This window comes from Brachionichthys hirsutus, unplaced genomic scaffold (genome assembly GCF_040956055.1).
Source record: "Brachionichthys hirsutus isolate HB-005 unplaced genomic scaffold, CSIRO-AGI_Bhir_v1 contig_1452, whole genome shotgun sequence".
NCBI lineage: Eukaryota > Metazoa > Chordata > Actinopteri > Lophiiformes > Brachionichthyidae > Brachionichthys > Brachionichthys hirsutus.
The window spans coordinates 1,620-18,952 of record NW_027180710.1 but is presented as its reverse complement, the minus strand read 5'-3'; the positions used below and the strand labels follow the sequence as shown (position 1 = coordinate 18,952).

The window sequence follows — 17,333 nt, the reverse complement described above, 5'->3', positions numbered from 1 at the left end:
GCTACCTTCGCGTTAGCTTGTGCGCTAACGTTACCTCACTCGTAGAGCCCGCTGAATTTCTGAGTCGTCGAGTCGCGTCGAAATATTCCCAAAACATTGCTGGAGAAATGTTTTATCGTTCCATAACTCTGGGAAGAAGTTTCAAACGGAATGCCGAGGAAATACCTGAGCATAAATTATATTAAACTGCATTCGGATCTTACTGACGACATATCCTTTGAACAGGAAAAATGTTGCGTTCGGGAACCTCGTACAACCGCGTTTTTCGGGTGTAGGAGTGACAGCGTTTCCTCGCCAGACAGTGTAATGATTTATGTGTGCGGGAAATAGTGGTTTTGATTTGTACTTTTAGGGTCATACAATTTGTTAGAAATATTATCGTTATAATTATTGCTTTTATTTATGTAGTTATAGCCCCAAAATATGTCAATCTGATGAGAACTGAACGTTTTCTAAAGGTTTCTCAGGAAAAATTACAAAAAAAACACAATCTCACGATCTCTGCAGCTTCACACGTTTATGCTAAGCTGTTAATATATCTGTCTTGAACTTTCAAAGTCAGAGCAACCAACCAGTAAAAAAATTTTAACTTGATAAATACCCAGTTCTCCTGAAGATTTGAATGCATCATTTGAGTCGCGCTGAGATCACTTCCTCTTTTGTTTCGCTGGTTGCTTGTTTCTTACTGTGTTGAAACTAATTATTATATTTGGCATTCATTTTAAATTAACGTGATCATTCAAGACCTTTAAAATATGGATTACTGTATACCCTTTAAATGCACTCAGAACAACATTATATTTATGGACGTGTGTCCATTATACCTGAACATGTTTCCTAAATGGGTTAAAATCGACCAATAAAAATAAAGGGAAATATGAGTTATATGTTTATCACTGGGGCTATGAAGTTCCTGCAGTATCACTGTGAGCTATTTAAACTTCATTCAAGTTGTAATGTTGTAGTTATGATTTTAGAAGTCTTTACATGAAAGCAGCAAGCAGTCTTAGTAACAGGTTTTTGTTTTGTTTTTTAAAGCATTGAAACTGCAGAAAAGCAGTAAAGTTTGATCACCATTATTCCAAAATAACAAGTTGAAAGATGCTTTGTAGAGTCGGGAGGATTTATAAAGTTGGGTAGCATTCCTCTGTGGTTTGTCCTGCGAGCAGTTTAGTCTAAAATGACATATAATCACTCGAGCCATTGTTGTAACAATAATGACATTCAACTGAACGGATTTTCAACGTCTGCTTTTCTGTTCATGCATGTATTCAGTTTATTGTTTCAACTCAAACACACTTTATAAATACTTCATAGAGGTTTTTAATCTGTCGGTAAAGGAATCGTTCTCGGTTTTATTGCTTTAGGGGGCTTTGAACTTGTCACACTCACTGATCAGCCGAGATGAACTGCTTTTCAAAGGCAGCTTTGTTCTTCTTTAAGCACCTGCAAGACTTTCTTGGTTGCACAAGATGTCATTACATCCTCACGTCATGACCCCTGGCCATAGAGCAGCTCGACAAGAATCTGCAGGACACGGAAAATCGGATGCTTTTTTTCTGACCACAACACGCTGGATTAGCAAGATCCTCCTAGATTGTGAAAGAGCATAGCACCAAAAAAAGGCAGGTAAGCATGGACAGCGTGACGTTACACCCTGATATCCCTGCAGATGAAGCTGCAGCTCCCTCTAAAACTATAGATACAATAAATGTAGGACAATTATTTGTAGTGTGAATCACAATATAGGGAGGCTGAGGACCTTGGCCGAGGTCTGCGCTCTCCGAGTGCTTTTGTAGTTACCCTCGCCGAAGGGGAGGCGAAGGTATTGCAATTGGGTCCGTCTCTTTGTTCTCAAAAACTTACAACCCAATCGACTTGACATTTTTACACAAGCAAGGTTCTGCCCATGGCTCGGTCCTCCCCGAGAATGGCGTTGATCCGGATATGGATCCAGATTCTAGAATTATTTTTACATCTGGAATTGTGCCTGTGCTGTAACATGGGAGTGTCACTTTAAGAGGGAGGGACACAAATGGCATGATTGGAAAAAGAGTCCAGAAGGTGTGTTGTAGTACGCAGGAGACAAAAATATTACTTGACGTTACTGAACCGAGGACTGTAATTAAAAGTTTCCAAACGAAGATGAACGTGAGTCCAGTCGTTCATTTCATTTCAGGGGTGCAACATAAAAGTTTTATCTTTTACAATCTCTGACTGTTTTTCTAGTTTACGATGCATCAACGCACCTGAGGAATTTAAACATGCAATGTTCATTCTTTAGATATATATATATTTCATTTCATTTCATTTTCTAACCGCTTATTCCGTTATCGGGTCGCGGGCCAAGCTGGAGCCAATCCCAGCAGTCAATGGGCGAGAGGCAGGGGACACCCTGGACAAGCCGCCAGTTCATCGCAGGGCAACACAGAGACAGACAACCAGCCACACACACACTCACACCTACGGGCAATTTAGTGTCACCAATCAGCCTAGGCTGCATGTTTTTGGTGGTGGGAGGAAGCCGGAGAACCCGGAGAGAACCCACGCAGGCACGGGGAGAACATGCAAACTCCTCACAGAACGGCCACAAGCCGGAGACGAACCTGCGACCATCTCGCTGTGAGGCAACAGTGCTTATATATATATATATATAAACTATTAAAACTGATGCTACATCCTTCTATATTTACACATGGTTAAATGTTTGGGATCTTTTGCTTGCATTTGACTGATTTTTGTGAACCTTTTTGAAACATACAAATAGCTGAGAATGCACCAGCTGGGATAAGGTCAAGGAAACCTGGAGCAAGTTCCTAATACTGCTGAACATGAGGTTGACGTTCTCCATCCGAAACAAGGTGCAAGAGGTCCCTGGAAACTACCGCAATGTTATTACTGGCGTTATTACAGGACCCAAGTTACTAACGCCGAGTCAATTTGTAGTTCAAAACCATCAAAGTGTCTCCTTTTCAGAGCAGCCCTGTTCAACACACACAAACCAAATCACAACAAATGAGTCGGTTGGTTATTTAGAAACAAAAAAATGTGATTTTATTTCTGAAATATAGGAAAATAGCATTTTTTTTTGTAATAAAAAAACCTTATTATTACAGCCTGTGTTCAACCTGGCACAGCGGCAGGACTGAGAACGAAAGAGAGGAGAGAGCGAGAGAGAGAATGGGGTGATTAGAGAATAAAGGTCTGGATGTAGGTCAGTAGGAACAGCCTGGGGAGGCTCAGACAGATAAACACGTCTGCCCGTCTGTCTGCCTGTCTATCTGCCCGTCTGTCTGCCTGCCTCAGCTCGGTTTCTTCAGCAGCTAAAGAGGCACAGAGCAGGAGTCCGTTGCTACATGCAGAAGCGCTCTTCGTTGCAAGTTTCCCCAAAAGCACCAGAACGGTTTTGTACTTTCAAAAATAAGTGTGCGCCGGTTCAACAAGAGACAATCCAGTTAAAAAGAAGTGCATCATGGGAAGCACTGGCGGATCTGCAAGCACCAAAGTACCGAGATCAAAGAACAATTGGTTATATTGTGACAGTACTGCGAATTACAGTCGAACCTTTCTCGGATAATACGGCCATTAGTAATTTCTTTTTTTTTTAAGGTTCCAATACATTTTATGGAACCACCAAAAAAAGGAAAAAAACAATCATTTCGGAAATTTCCAAAAACACAAGTGCACTTGAGACCAGCGGGACTCGGCGTAATGGTTCGTGAAATCCCAGGTCATCATCAGTCGGGCGTTTCACGGACTCGTAGCCCGACAATCGAGCTCGCGTGACAGACCAGCAACCTTTCCAGAAATGTGACTGAATAGCTTAATGCACTGATTAAAAATCCTCTGATAAAAAACAACAACAACAACACACACACACACATCTGTACAAAGGCTAAAAGCTGTACATATTAAACCGAGTACCGCTTGCACGGATCATGGACAGATGTTAGCTGCCTCTCCAGCCGCTTGTCTTGTTAGCTTTTCTTGCTGCTATGACCAAGAGAGAAATGTTTTTTTTTTTTCAGGAAACTGCTTTCATGACAAAGAGCAGTGTTTTGCACCGTTAGAATACAACAACAAAAAAGAAAAGCAGACCGAGTGGATTTAAAAGCCACATAACTCGGCCGCACGCGATGATATCAAACAACTTTCATCGAGTAGCACATAGCCTTCGCCGTGACACACAAAGCATGGATCCAGCGAGGTCATGTGATACGGGCAAAGGCATTGATTGAACTTATGGGATGCCGGGGGCCCACAGGTCAAAATAGGGAGGACTGTGATTGGACGAAGGCAATAAAGGCCGGGATTGGATGCGAAAGAAAAAGTCTTTCTTGGCTCGGACGAAACGTCAACAAAAACCACGGGTCGAGTCTCGCAATGACGTCGTCATGAGAACAGCCACTCTGAAGAGTCTTTGGATCCGGATTTCACGCCACATTAAAAAGTGCATTCCGACTCTTGCGATTTAGAGCGCACGATACAAAGTGTGACAAAATCGCCCCCACGTGAGCAACGTATAAAAAACGTCGGGAAGCTTCACGCTTATGGACCCCTTTGGCTTTGAGAAGGAAGTGCGATCACACGAGTATAAAGGAGATTAGAGCGTCGCCGACGCTCCGATGGCGGCTACGGCGTAGCTCGGGAGCAGGGACGGTAGTGCAAACGGGGAATGCAAGCGAGGCCTCCAAGACTCGCTCCCGCGATGCGTTTGGTCTCGTGTGTCTTTAAAGGACAGGAAGTCCACTTTCAGCTGGTTTTCCTGAGGTGGCTGTTCATTCGGAAGGACCGGTGAAAGACAAGCAGCAGGGGGGAGGAAAGGGGAGGAAGCCGCGATGGGGCGACAGCAGCCAGCCCTCACATGTCTCAGAGTTCTGCTAGCAAATCGCCCAAAGTCCGGAGGGTGTCCCAGACGCCGCTGCTCCAGGATCGGGTTTCGGGCCGGCCGACGGCGTCACACGGCGGATCTGTTCACCCTGCCGGGCGTGGAGCTTCTGTGCACCTTGGTGTGTTTGGATAGGTGGTCACTGCGGGCGAACTTCTTCTCACACAGCGGACACTCGTAGGGCTTGATGCCGGAGTGGGAGCGGCGGTGGCGAGACAGTTCGTCAGATCGGGAGAACCTGGCAACACAAGAGCAGACGGGTGGAATAAGGAACTCAAAGGAAAGCAGGGTCTTCATTGTGGAGTTATTGGGGGGTGGGGGGGGTGATTTGTAACAATTATAACTTCCATTTCCACGCGATAAAAGTCTTGCAGCGCTACGCACGCCTTGATGAAGTCACGGTTGGTAAAGCGGTCGAGTTACTCGATGACGGTCGGACGCTGATGCCAGCCTAACGGACACGCGGCTTCGGGATCTGACCGGCTGCGCGAGCAGATTCTGATCCCGCCATTCTGATCCCGATCTTTACCGCCAGGCGAGTCACGTACCTCCAGCCACATTCAGGCCAGCCGCACGTGTAGGGCTTCTCTCCCGTGTGGCGCCGGAAGTGGGCCTTCAGATGGCTGCTTTTGGTGTACATCTTCCCACAGCCTGGGTGGGAGCACTTGTGGACCCTCTCTGTAGGTGGCACTCTGTTCGCCCGGGGGGGTGCAACAGCCTTCAACACGCCGTTGCCCTGGTCCCCAATCCCAGTCACGCCCGTGATCTCCAGAGTCGTCATGGCAATGGGCAGCGGGGCGATCTTCACGTACTTCTGGTCAGCTGACTTGGCATCGCCGCTGCCTAACGAGAGCAAGGTGGCGGGGGCGGCGGGCACCTGTGGAGCCAGCAGGGCGACATTCTGCCCTGCCCCACCCTGGAGCCCCATGACCAGATGAGTCAGCCAAATGCCACTTTGGGCGCCAGGAGGCGATCCCGTTTGGGTCTGAGGCCGAGCCAGATGTATCGGCTGAAGCTGGAGAACCAGCGGACCCCCCAGCAGCATGGGCGGGGCTGAGGTGGATGGTGAAGGGCTAACTTCAGAAGAAGGGGGCGGTTCATCTGGGCGGCGACTCTCCCGTTTGCCCGGAGGGGCGATTGGGCTTAAACTTGTCCCGAGGTCACCGCAAGTCTCCGAGGAAGCAGCAGGAGTTGCCGTGGAGGATGAGGAGGCACTGCAAGGCAGAGGGGAGGCCTCCTCCTTCGGGATCAGTAGCTCCTCTTTCACCAGTTCCATTTTCCCCCTCAAGAACTCCTCTATGTCCTCCAGGGTTGGGGAGAACGGGGAAGCGGGCTGGAAAGGGAAATCTGGCAGGCGAGGCCCCTCACTCGTAGCTTCCTCTTCTCCCTCCGCTCCAAGAAAATCATGCAGCTGTGATTCTTCGTCTTCATCCTCCTCATCTTCCTCCTCCCCGTGGCTGAAGCGGTGCATGATCCCCGGCTCCCCAGCCTCAGGGCTGGAGGCGCAACTTCCCCCCTCGCTGCAGCCTCCGTCCTCCAGGCCGAGGCAGAACAAGCTGCCGCTGTCCCTGAAAAGGTCATTTTCCAAACTCAGCGTTCTGCTGCTGAGAGACACCATTGATCCAGAGGAGGGGATGGCGAGGAAAAACGATCCGGAAGCGGGATCGGGAAAACCTGCAAAGGGAACATTCAGACTGGATTTTACTACCTAGAAGTAGGAGAAAAGTTTTTTTTTTTTTTTTTTTTTACCTCACTGGCCCGTTTCTCGACTTTGACGGGTAAATGTGACAAGAAAGACCATCTTGAAGAGGCCGCTTGATCTCTGAAGTCACGCTATAAGTTTCCGGTCATGTGACGCAAACACACTCTGCAGTTACGTAAAACAAGCACAACGAGATATTCATGTTGACATTTCGATAACTGAGAAACTTTGACAACATGCAGCTGCGGTTAAAAAAAGATTATCAGATCATTGGGAATTAAATGCCAGCTGATCCTTTCCTGATCCTGCGCTGGCGATGCATCCGGGGTGTGCATAATAAAGTTCAATGTAAATAAGATAAGGTGGGGGAACCAAACATGCGGTCCAACTGAACTAAGCCCCCCCCCCCCGTTTATTACGTGAACGCCGCTTGCCGCCTGCTGTCACACCGTCACGCACGTGTTGCAGCAGGGCCTCGTTCGCGCAGGGCGCAGCCCAACACGGCCCACGATGACGCGCCCATAATCGAATGGCGAGGAAAACCCTCCGCGAGCCAAACGATCGGCACGTCCACGCGATAAAAACAAACGACGCGTGTTCCTAAAAAAAAAACAAAAAAAGGAGGCGCGGCCGCGCAACATGGCAACCCGCGCCCGCGTCGGAATCCGCCGAGTCTCGAGTTTGCTTCTATTTCTATTTATACTTCGTCTCTCCCGATAATCCGAGCCGGAGGATCCCGGGACGTTTTCCGGTTCTGCTCACCTCCTCTGTGTTTCCCGGTGGGGGCTCGGCGGGGCGGAGCGGCACCGTCGACGCGTGGATCTTCGTGCGTCGCGTTATCCCCGCAGCGCGCTCACATCCCGTCCTTGCCACGGGTCCATGTTGGCATTCCTTCTGCCCTTCGTCACGTGATGGCATCGCTGCACAAACTCGGAGGGCACGGGTCCTGTTCGGCGCCTCCCATTGGCCGAGCGCGGCGGAGGCTCGCCCGCGAGGGAAGGATCTGATTGGCTTCCGATCGATAAATTCCGGCTGCCATGCGTTGACGGAGGCGCTGACAGGAACGCAACAGAAACGCCCGTCAGCGCTGCGTCTCCGTCTGCGTTACTTCTTCTTCTTCTTCTTCCGGCTTATCCCATCGGGGGTCCCCACGGGGTTAGGGTCCCTGCGGATCCGGGCTTTTTCTCGAGCTATATGGATATTATTTGCTAAAAAATATTCATTGATTGTCCCACAATCAGTGCTTGGATGACGCGGCCGTTTTCCTGGGATTTAAATCTGCAGCGCGCGCGCGCACACACACACACAATTCCCTTCACTCGTGACATTTAGGGATCGTTTGGATTAACGGACACAACGGATGTGCGTTTTGATATAATATTTATTAAAGCTTTCCTGGAGGAGGAGTCTTTCATTCTTTTATTGCATTAATTAACGGGACAACTTAATTCATGACAGTATTAAGAAAGTACATTTATCTCACGTCTGAAACAACCCTTGTAAAATTAATAACAAAAGATGGAATGGAATTTTACAGTCATGTGTCCAAGTAACATCCAGAATAGATCAATTACAATTTAGAACCTTTTGATCTTTTCTAGTGATATATATATTTCTTTGATGCTTTGATCAGGGAGGGGCCTGAGATCAAAGCTAGATTGATACTTAATAAGATTGATGTCTATTTATGCATGTGTGTGTATAAACTGAATAAACACATACTGGAGACGAAACAAAACATCACCATTATGGCGAAGACAATGAAATCCATTGCCACGCAGACAGATAGTTTTCCAAAGGTTGGAGTCGAGGATATCAGGCCGTTCATTGACTCGTTCCTTAAATGGATAACAAAGGAACAGTGGGAATTAATGAGATCAGGGCGGTCCGATGCTGCCTTTGACATTGTTTTAGTAGAGTTGCTTTTGAAGATAATATCAAATGTATCGCATGCCACAGTAAAGGAATTTAAGGATAAATATACATCCCTGTCCAAGGAGCAGGTTCAGTTCTGTGTGGGTGACACCATCATCCAGAGCTTTTGCCTAGCTTTAAATATTCCCCACCCAAGCCCGAGCGCGCATTCCAAATATCTGATTGACAACATGTGTACCGAAATTATGAAAGTAGTTAACTCTGCCCTGTCAAACAGCTCAGAGTCTGACGAGCCCGAGTATTTCACCGCATCAAGCTGCACCAACATCATGTTTGGTCATGCAAAAGATATGTTGATGGACTACATAGCCATAACCCCACGTCAACCACATCGTAAGATCAACAGCATATTTGAGAAATATGTTGACGAGGTAGATCCTGACGGAAATTTCCCAGAGATGGTTTGTCGAGAGGTGCAAAGAGAAATCAGGAAGGAACTTAAGGGTATATTACATGCCCTTTTGAATGGCCTGTCACAAACATCATTTGAGACGCTTGAATCTGAAATCTCTCAGGATACCTTACGTACCTCTGACACGATTGTCACAGAAAAGCTTGTGATGTTGGAGGGAGATTTTCCAAAAAGGAGTATCCAACTGTCTTTATTAGACATTCAGAAGATGCTTAAAGATCTTTTCACGAAATTATTTGCCAAAGCCCAAATTTATCACATAGCAGAGCATTTCAAGTTGAAGGAAGACAAGAGAATCCAGCTGACACAATCCGTTCTAAATGTGCTAGAATGTTGGCGCCATGAGCCAGAAATACAGCAAAGTGCCAAACTTAGAGCGAAATATATCAAACTCATCGAAGCCATTATTGCTAATGGCTGCGATCAACGGGTCTGCAGGTCAGACAACGTGTCGGAAAAGGCATGGGAATTTATGGTCCTGATGAATTGGTGGTTGGGAAGCCAGGTTAACTATTACAGTAAGAGAACGGCAAAAAGCGTGATGGCAATTCTTCCAGATGCTGACCCAAGATGTGAGGAGCCACGGAATATGCTGTTAGTCAAAGACTATGTCAGCATGCTCAGCGAACAGATCGTGTGGAGGCTGTGCTTCAAATTGAAGAGATTCCCTTTGAACAAGCGTAGCCTCATAGCTCACCTGTTTGAAATTGTCTGGCCAGAAATCATCTGTGACCACGCTAACGTCAACTTTGACGCCTCCAAAAGGCAACTCAAGGCCATCGTGAAAAAAATGTCCATGGAGTTTGAAAGCCACACATTGGTCTTGGATGCACTGAATAGTGGCGATTGTGAAATTGAAAAACGTATTGTAACGATTGTGAAAGATCACCTGATCAAATAGGGGAAACCCGGGTGCTACTATTTAAGTTAATTTTAAGCCATTAGGAAATAATATTTATATGTAAGACGTTGTAGAGACGTGGAATCCTGTTTATATGTGTTTTCCACCGTTTTTCTAATTTGAAGGTCAGCTTGCTATCGATGGGTGAGAGGCGGGCTACCCCACCCCCCCGAATGCATCGCCCGGATAGATTTTCCCCAGGAAGCTGAGGAGTATTACACCCCCCCCCCCCCCCCCATAGTTGGGGGGCATACCCCTTTCCTGAAAAAGGACCCCCCCCCCCCACCAGAAGAGCTGGAGGAGGTGTCCCAAGATAAGTGGTGGAGGCATGAGTTTCAGCAGGGATTTCTGAACTTCCCTGTCCCAGACACCTCCCCCAGCTCTTCCGGGAGGTCCCTTGGCGTTTCCAGGCCCGCCCACATGATCTCCCCAGACACAGAGACCGGGTGGACCATGTTGGCAGCCAGGGGCCAGAGGGTCCTTTTTCAGGAAAGGGGTGTGCTCCAACTACGGGGGGGGGTTATACTCCTCAGCAGAGGTAGCACCTCCCTCAACAGTAAAACACAATAGGCTCGTCTGCCAAGAGGGCAGGGCGCGGCCGCTCACGATCACATAAATAATAAATTGCATAAAACTCAAACAATAACTGACGCCATGAGTGTTGTCATTTTCGAGCACATACGCAGACAATTTATTAACTGATGTTCCATATAGAAGCTGACAGCATAAGGGAGGAGAGACTGCGTCCCTAATTACTTCATCATTATCACTCACCTGTTTAGCATCCCTTTAAAGGGTGGTGCCAGAGGACTGAATGATTTTTTTTTGTTCATCCCTTATAAGTATTGAAAATTCCTTCCAAGGGATGAAATATGTACATTCCATTAAATCACATTGTAAAAGTTGAAAACAAAGCTTTTAAAAAAAGTGTAACATTGCACCTTTCTTGATGATGATGAATATATTTATGAGATAAATGTTGGCGTACAAGTACAGTCACACAGTAGAATGTATTACAGTACGAATAAAGTCAGACAACGCATTTCAAAAAAGCCCTTGCGGTCTTGTTTCCTTTGTGCTTTTTATGTACGTTAAACCCCAAAGTCAGTATTTGAATTTCTTAAATTAAATCTTGTAAAGTATTTACGTACATACTTTGTAATTTAAACCATTTTGGCTTAATTTTGAGCAACCAACCCCCCCCCCCCCCAGTACATAAAGCTGCATCATCCTTCATAACTCCCATCAGTTGATACAAACTCAAGTTCATTAAAGGAGCCATTCTTTGAGCTGGATCCTCTGCTGCTGTTTCTATAGGGCTTGGTCAGTGATGGAGGTCCTCGCGACTGTAGATGACCCTGGTGGAGCAGAAGACGGCCACAACGCCGAAGCAGCAGGCAGACGCCATGTAAGCCCGCACACTTTCAGCCATCTCTACGACAAAGCCCATGAACATTGCTGGTAAGATCTGCAGGAGACACAGAATAACAGTTCACACGGACGAGCGGCATCATTTCTGTCTGCCTCTTGCATAAATGGAGCAGCGCGATGCACGAAAGCCTCAAAATGTGGCTTCACAACCAAAATAAAAGTACAAATAAAATCACTTAATTTGGGTTTCATGTAATGTCCAAATCAATTTCTTTGCATTTATATATCTTTTTTTATTTGCTCCAGAGTTCGTATGAAGTTATCATGGTCGCAGCGGAAAGAACATGCTTATTCCCACAGTAGCAGTGTTCCTATCAGAGCTGCAATCCCAGAGATCGCCGGCGAGTCCAACAGTCTTTGATTTTAGAATATACATTTTCATTGTGACTACTACTGTACTTTTGGCTTGTCCCCTGAGGGGTCGCCACAGCAATTCAGCCTTCTCCACTTCACCCTGTCCTTTGCATCATCCTCCCCAACACCAGCCCCTCTCATGTCCTCCCTCACTACGTCCGTCCGTCTCCAGGGTCAACCTCTAGCCCTGTTCCCTGGCAGCTCCATCCTCAGCATCCTTCTACTGATATAGTCCATGTTTCTCTGGAAATGTCCAAACCATCAAAGTCTGGTCTCTCTGACCTTGTCTCCAAAATGTCTAACCTTCACTGTCCCTCTTATTGTCTCATTTATAATCCTATCCAACCTGGTCACTCCCAAGGAGAACCTCAGCATCTTCATCTGCTCCACTTCCAGCTCCGCCTCCTGTCTTCTCCTCAGAGACACTGTCTCTCAGCCGTCCATCATGGCTGGCCTCACCACTGTCTTGTAGACCTTTCCCTTCATCCTCGCTGACACTCTCCTATCACAGAGCACACCTGATACTTTCCCCTGGGATCTTCTCATTTACACACATATACTCTGTTTTACTCCTGCTCACCCTCATTCCTCTCTTTTCTATAGCATAACTCCACTTCTCTAAATTCTCCTCTACCTGCTCCCTGTTCTCACTACAGATCACACCTCATCTGTTTGTCTATCCATCACTATGGTAAACAAAAAAGGGGCTCAGAGCTAATCCCTGGTGCATCCCACCTCTACACTAAACTCCCCTGTACTCTTACTGCACATTTCACTGCTGTCATACATGTCCTGAACTACTCTGACATACTTCGTGCAGTACCATAGTTCCTCTCAAGGCACCCTGTCATAGGTTTTCTCTAGATCTACAAAGAAGGCATGTGGTAATCAGTTCAATCAATATCAAGAGGTGATTTGTACCTAGTCGCCGCAGGCATCATAATCAGCTTTGTACTTTCTTTCAGAAATACATTACCCACGTTACCTGTGAAAGCAGGTAAGCGCCGTCCAGAAGGGCCATGTCAAAGCCGATCCCTCTTTGTAAGTCTGGAGGGCAGTCTCCATTGCTTTTGTCACCTCCATCCACCAGCAGTGAAGCAAGGTGTGACCCAGCGGGGGATTCCGTCCCAGGCAAAGGTAGTCGATTTGTGCAGCCCTGAGAATTTAGAGGGACTTGACAATTGGAGGCGAGTTTCTTGCCACCCCTTTGCGATCTGGGCTTGGATGAAGGGAAAAACACCTTAAAGAAAGATGGATGAAAGATGAGCAAGAGTGATGGTATTCACTTATTAGTAATGCCTTATTAGATGAACTTACTTGTTTTTCTGAGTGATAGAGACACAACAATGTTCTTGACACGACATGAAAGACACACGTTGAGTATCCTGTCACAGCCATCATGACGATGACCGTCGTCACGTTGTTTGTGAGGCTCGCGATGAGGGTGGCCAACACCGACACCACTGCACCGCTGATGTACACAACCCTGGATCCCAGAAGGGCTACCCAGTAGTGCATTCCCGCCGAGCACAGCACACCCACCACAGACTGCAGGAAGAGACCCACACTGGCCATGCGCACACCTTGACAGACATATAGTGTAGTATTATGTGGTTTCGTGGCAAATGCTTTCAGTAGTTTGAGTTAATTTGGACTAGTAGAGCTAAAAAAACAAAAAGCGTACCTTCTTCAAAGTGTTGCTTTTCCTGCGACTGCGGATCTGCATTGGGTGCTCCATTGTACAATCCCTCCCCCATGAATTCCCCAAAGAAGAGCATGACAGTCATTATCGATGTCCAGTTAAACATGTCCGCCACACACAGTCTCCATATGGCCGTGGGGACATGTGCCATTGCTTTATACGTGCGAGGTAATGCTGACATGCATGCTGATGCATATTGGCTCAGCCTCACAAGGCAACAATGACCAGGCATGATTTCGTTCGGACAGTTTTTGTTCTTCCAGCTTGTTGAAATTCTGCGGGGCACCTTCCTCGATCCCTCTTTGGCTGTGTTCTCCTCTTTGATAAAGACGGTGGTGAGAAAGCAGATGAGACAGAAGATAGTGAGCGTGGCGCAAACGAAGGCCTTCTGCCCCCCCAAGTATGTTGCTATGGGTACGTCGCTCCAATCCACGGCAGGAAGCAAAAACCTGCGTGCAGAATGTAGAAGACAGTGAACAAGGCCGTCTCTCAAAGCAGCAGTCCAAGACGGTTCAAAAGTCAATAAAGATGTGATAATCTTAAAGGCACTTCAATTAGACTGTTTGAATTAGCGGTATCTATTATTGTCAATCCCCACAGATACTTCTATTTTGGGTAGTTGCCCCTGGGACTACGGATGGAAATTGGCCTTTGGCTACAATCTGGCATGTTTATATGTGGCATGTGTCATAATCAAATAAATAAAAAAGTGAAAGAAAACAAATCTGTCATCCCTTCCTACAGATTCAAAGTTAGTCGGCGCTCAAATGAGGAGCTGCTTTACTAATGTCACACAGAAAGAGTAATGGTAGTCTAGGAGCATCAGCCTAACAACGGGCTACTCCATAGGGTAGAGACACCAAACGAGTATCGCGGGGGGGGCCCCTCACCCCAAGCACGCCCCCAGGCTTGTCATCAGGCAATTGACGGCGAACGCTTTGCGGTTCTCTTCTTCCTTCGGGAACAGATCTGACAGCAGCGCCAACAGCAAGGTCAGAGCAGCCTGAGAAGCCAACACAAGTTCTATCAATGACACCGATACCAATCTCACTATGAGGAAGCTGGAATATGATGGGTCTGTAATGTACTATTGATTACTTTGTTTTAACAAAGTACGTTAAGTGGAAATAGTCATGTACGATTGGGGCACAGGGCGCGCTTTCAGACTCGGAGAGGCCATCAGGCATTCGCGTCATCGAGTTTCACAAGGGCTGAACTTGATCGGTTTATTGACAAGAAGCAGGAGCGATTTAAAATATATATACACCGGTATATATAAACCTCTACAGTTGTTTTATTGTTTTTTTTGAAAGCGATGGATCCCAAAACGGAAAACGAAAGTGTCAAGAAAACTGAAATTGCACTTTTATACTTTAGACTACTATGGAGAAGGAACAAGGCCCTCCTACTATGGAAAGGCTTGTATTGGTTGCCTTGTTTTTTAGATCCTATACCTATACAGGTAGCTGTTTTCTACTGTTTGGACCTGGTTGACCGGTCCAGTTATCACAGTTGTAGATGTTGCTAGGCGGGGTGTCAGGAAGGAGTCAGGAATGCGTTTTTAAATTCCTTTTCCCATTCTCTTTGCTTGTCATTAAGATTAAGCTCCAGATTGTGCGAAGGTATTTCTTTCACGACACACACCGACTTGAAAATGGCGTCGTTGACTCAACAGTTTTACATGCTCATATCTCGACTGAAGGAAAACACTTGCTAACATGTATTTAAATTAATTTGATCACCAAAAAATTCAGCATTTTATTGATCCTTTTGAGAGTTTTTTAGCAGATAGCAGAAGCGCCACGTTTAAAAATCTATCTAACTTGCATTCTCTGTGTTGGACTTGTTCTTCAGGTTGAGCGCCACGCTGCCAAGGCTGCTACGTGGGAATCTCGCAGCTTTATTTTTAGCTCGTTACTTTACCGTAATCTACAACTGTGGTTTTCGGTCCTATTGATTGCTAGAGCTGGGTCCTTCAAATTATTGTTGCAGTTGATTGATCTTTTACGATTGGGTAAAAATAAACTTTTTTTTCCCCCACTGTTAAAAATTTCCTCAAATGACAATATTTTACGTAGCTACAGGAAAAGCAGTGAGCTTACGGCGATGCCATCCGGCTGCACTTTCCCGGAGAGGCTAGCTGTCCTAGCTCAAATTAATCCTGACTTTCACTCACCTGTGCACCGACATCCAGCAGACACACAGCTCCAGCCAGCAGGACACGTTCAAACCCATAGGGGTTCTGTGGGGACATCAGCGTAGCGAGGTACCAGGTGTGCGGAATGATCTGCATGCCGAATAAAACTCCCAGGAACAACACCCAGATAAATGGACGCCGACGACCACAGCGGCTTTGCAATGAATCGCTGGCTGAGCCCAGCATGGGGATGAAGACCAAACCTAAGACTGGACTCACCGCTGGCAGAAAGAAGCAGTTTGTTAGATTCATCCCGTTGACCTGTGAGGAATGTAGTAATTGCTGTTCAATCAGCATATTGATCCGATACACCCGTTAGGCGATGGGCTACCTTGATCACGGGCCTGAACAAAGTTGTGAACGAATTTCTGAAAAGTCTTTTGCTTCAACTCAAAAGCAAAAGTGTGGCTTTGAGAAGTGCAATCTCATCTCGGTCACATTTAATACAGCCAAAGGATATCTGGAAATAGCATGAGTTAGTTAGCCACAATCAATGAAGCGTAAGATCCCCAGTCGTCGCCTCGACGGTCAAATGTGATAGTCATGAACTAAAAAGAAGCAGAAACGCTTTGTGAAAATTTCAGGCTTCAGCTTTCTTTGAGAACTAACCAGACCAAATGGGGGGGGGTTGCAGGCAATTGTTAAACTGTTAAAGTACAGTTTTATTTTTATTTTAAGTCAATCTGCTTTTAAAGTAGTTTGGTCGTAAATTGACCCATGTTAAATCACCGTAGGTATATTATGCTGCGTCATGATTCTGTAAATGAGGAGTAGAAAGAGACAATTTCTTCTCGGTAGAAATCGTGGGTGAGACCGCAGAAACTGTCGTACACTCGATTCGCTCGCTCGCTTTCCGGTATGTCGTAAAAAGACGTCGTAAACCGACCAGTGCGGTCGTCAAGTCGAACTGCCGGAAGCTGACGACTACCTGCATTGACTTTTAGGACAGCGTCTCACCGGCTTCGGCTTCCGGGATGCTAGTCCGCTTCGCTAAGCCAGCCCGCTCTGATGTAGCTCGCTAAAACCGACCCTGACCGCAAATCACAGGAGATCTCTGTAGGCATTGGCCAGTCGTACAGACAAATCTGTGTTTGAATGTTAAGCAAACTACATGTTGTGACGTATTTCATATCCACTTACCGAGCGCCATAGTCATGGTGTGCTCCTCCAGGCCCGCCTGCAGCAGCAGAGGTGGGATGTAGACAGTCCCTGCAGCGAGGCAGGCCTCCAGGCCACATGTTGGCATGTTGACCAGTATCAACCTCCACACTTGGCCTCCCAGCGGATTTTCCAGTCTCATAATTGCTTTATTCACTTCGCAACCTAACCTCTTAAATTATTCAAAATCGCTGAGATTTTATATTTTTGTGATATTCAACTCAACTGTGACATAGAAAAGTTTCCCATTGGGGCGTTGGTAGTTTATCAGCTTTGCAAGGCTCCAAGGTCATGGCGTGTTGCACGGGAGCGCGTGACGATTCTTTCGCTATTGACTTGGCGGCTTTAAGATTAATCCCACGACGACACGCGGAATCCGACAGGGTGAATCGAGGACGTTGTCTGCCAGTCAGGTGTCTTCCTGCATGGAAACACAAATCGAATGAAGCACAATTACCTGCACGCTTGACTTAAATATGGCGATGTAGTGTTTTTTTTGCACTCTGATGATGGTACAATAAGACAAATCACATCTCGCCACAGTCTGACCTTTAAACCGATAACCAGTGAATCCAGTTTAAGCAGGGCTTTCGTACATTCCAACAACCACACACCCGACTACGCAATGACGCAGTCGCCTCACTCACCTCATG

General features: G+C 46.6%; 2 protein-coding genes across 2 annotated transcripts; both read right to left on the bottom strand.

Annotated features, from left to right (window-relative positions):
• Positions 1-4,957: 4,957 nt before the first annotated feature.
• On the bottom strand, positions 4,958-6,506 carry LOC137916498 (Krueppel-like factor 15). Its single transcript, XM_068759498.1, has 2 exons — positions 5,437-6,506; positions 4,958-5,126 (listed from the first exon to the last, which is right to left on the bottom strand). Exons 1-2 carry the CDS (start codon positions 6,504-6,506, stop codon positions 4,958-4,960), a joined length of 1,239 nt encoding a protein of 412 aa, XP_068615599.1.
• A 4,567-nt stretch (positions 6,507-11,073) lies between these two features.
• LOC137916499 (solute carrier family 45 member 3-like) lies at positions 11,074-16,822 on the bottom strand. The gene is made up of 7 exons (XM_068759499.1): positions 16,663-16,822; positions 15,502-15,743; positions 14,216-14,328; positions 13,308-13,774; positions 12,941-13,206; positions 12,609-12,863; positions 11,074-11,306 (listed from the first exon to the last, which is right to left on the bottom strand). The coding sequence occupies exons 1-7, from the start codon at positions 16,820-16,822 to the stop codon at positions 11,163-11,165; spliced, it is 1,647 nt and encodes a 548-aa protein (XP_068615600.1). The 3' UTR covers positions 11,074-11,162.
• Between the last annotated feature and the right edge of the window lie 511 nt (positions 16,823-17,333).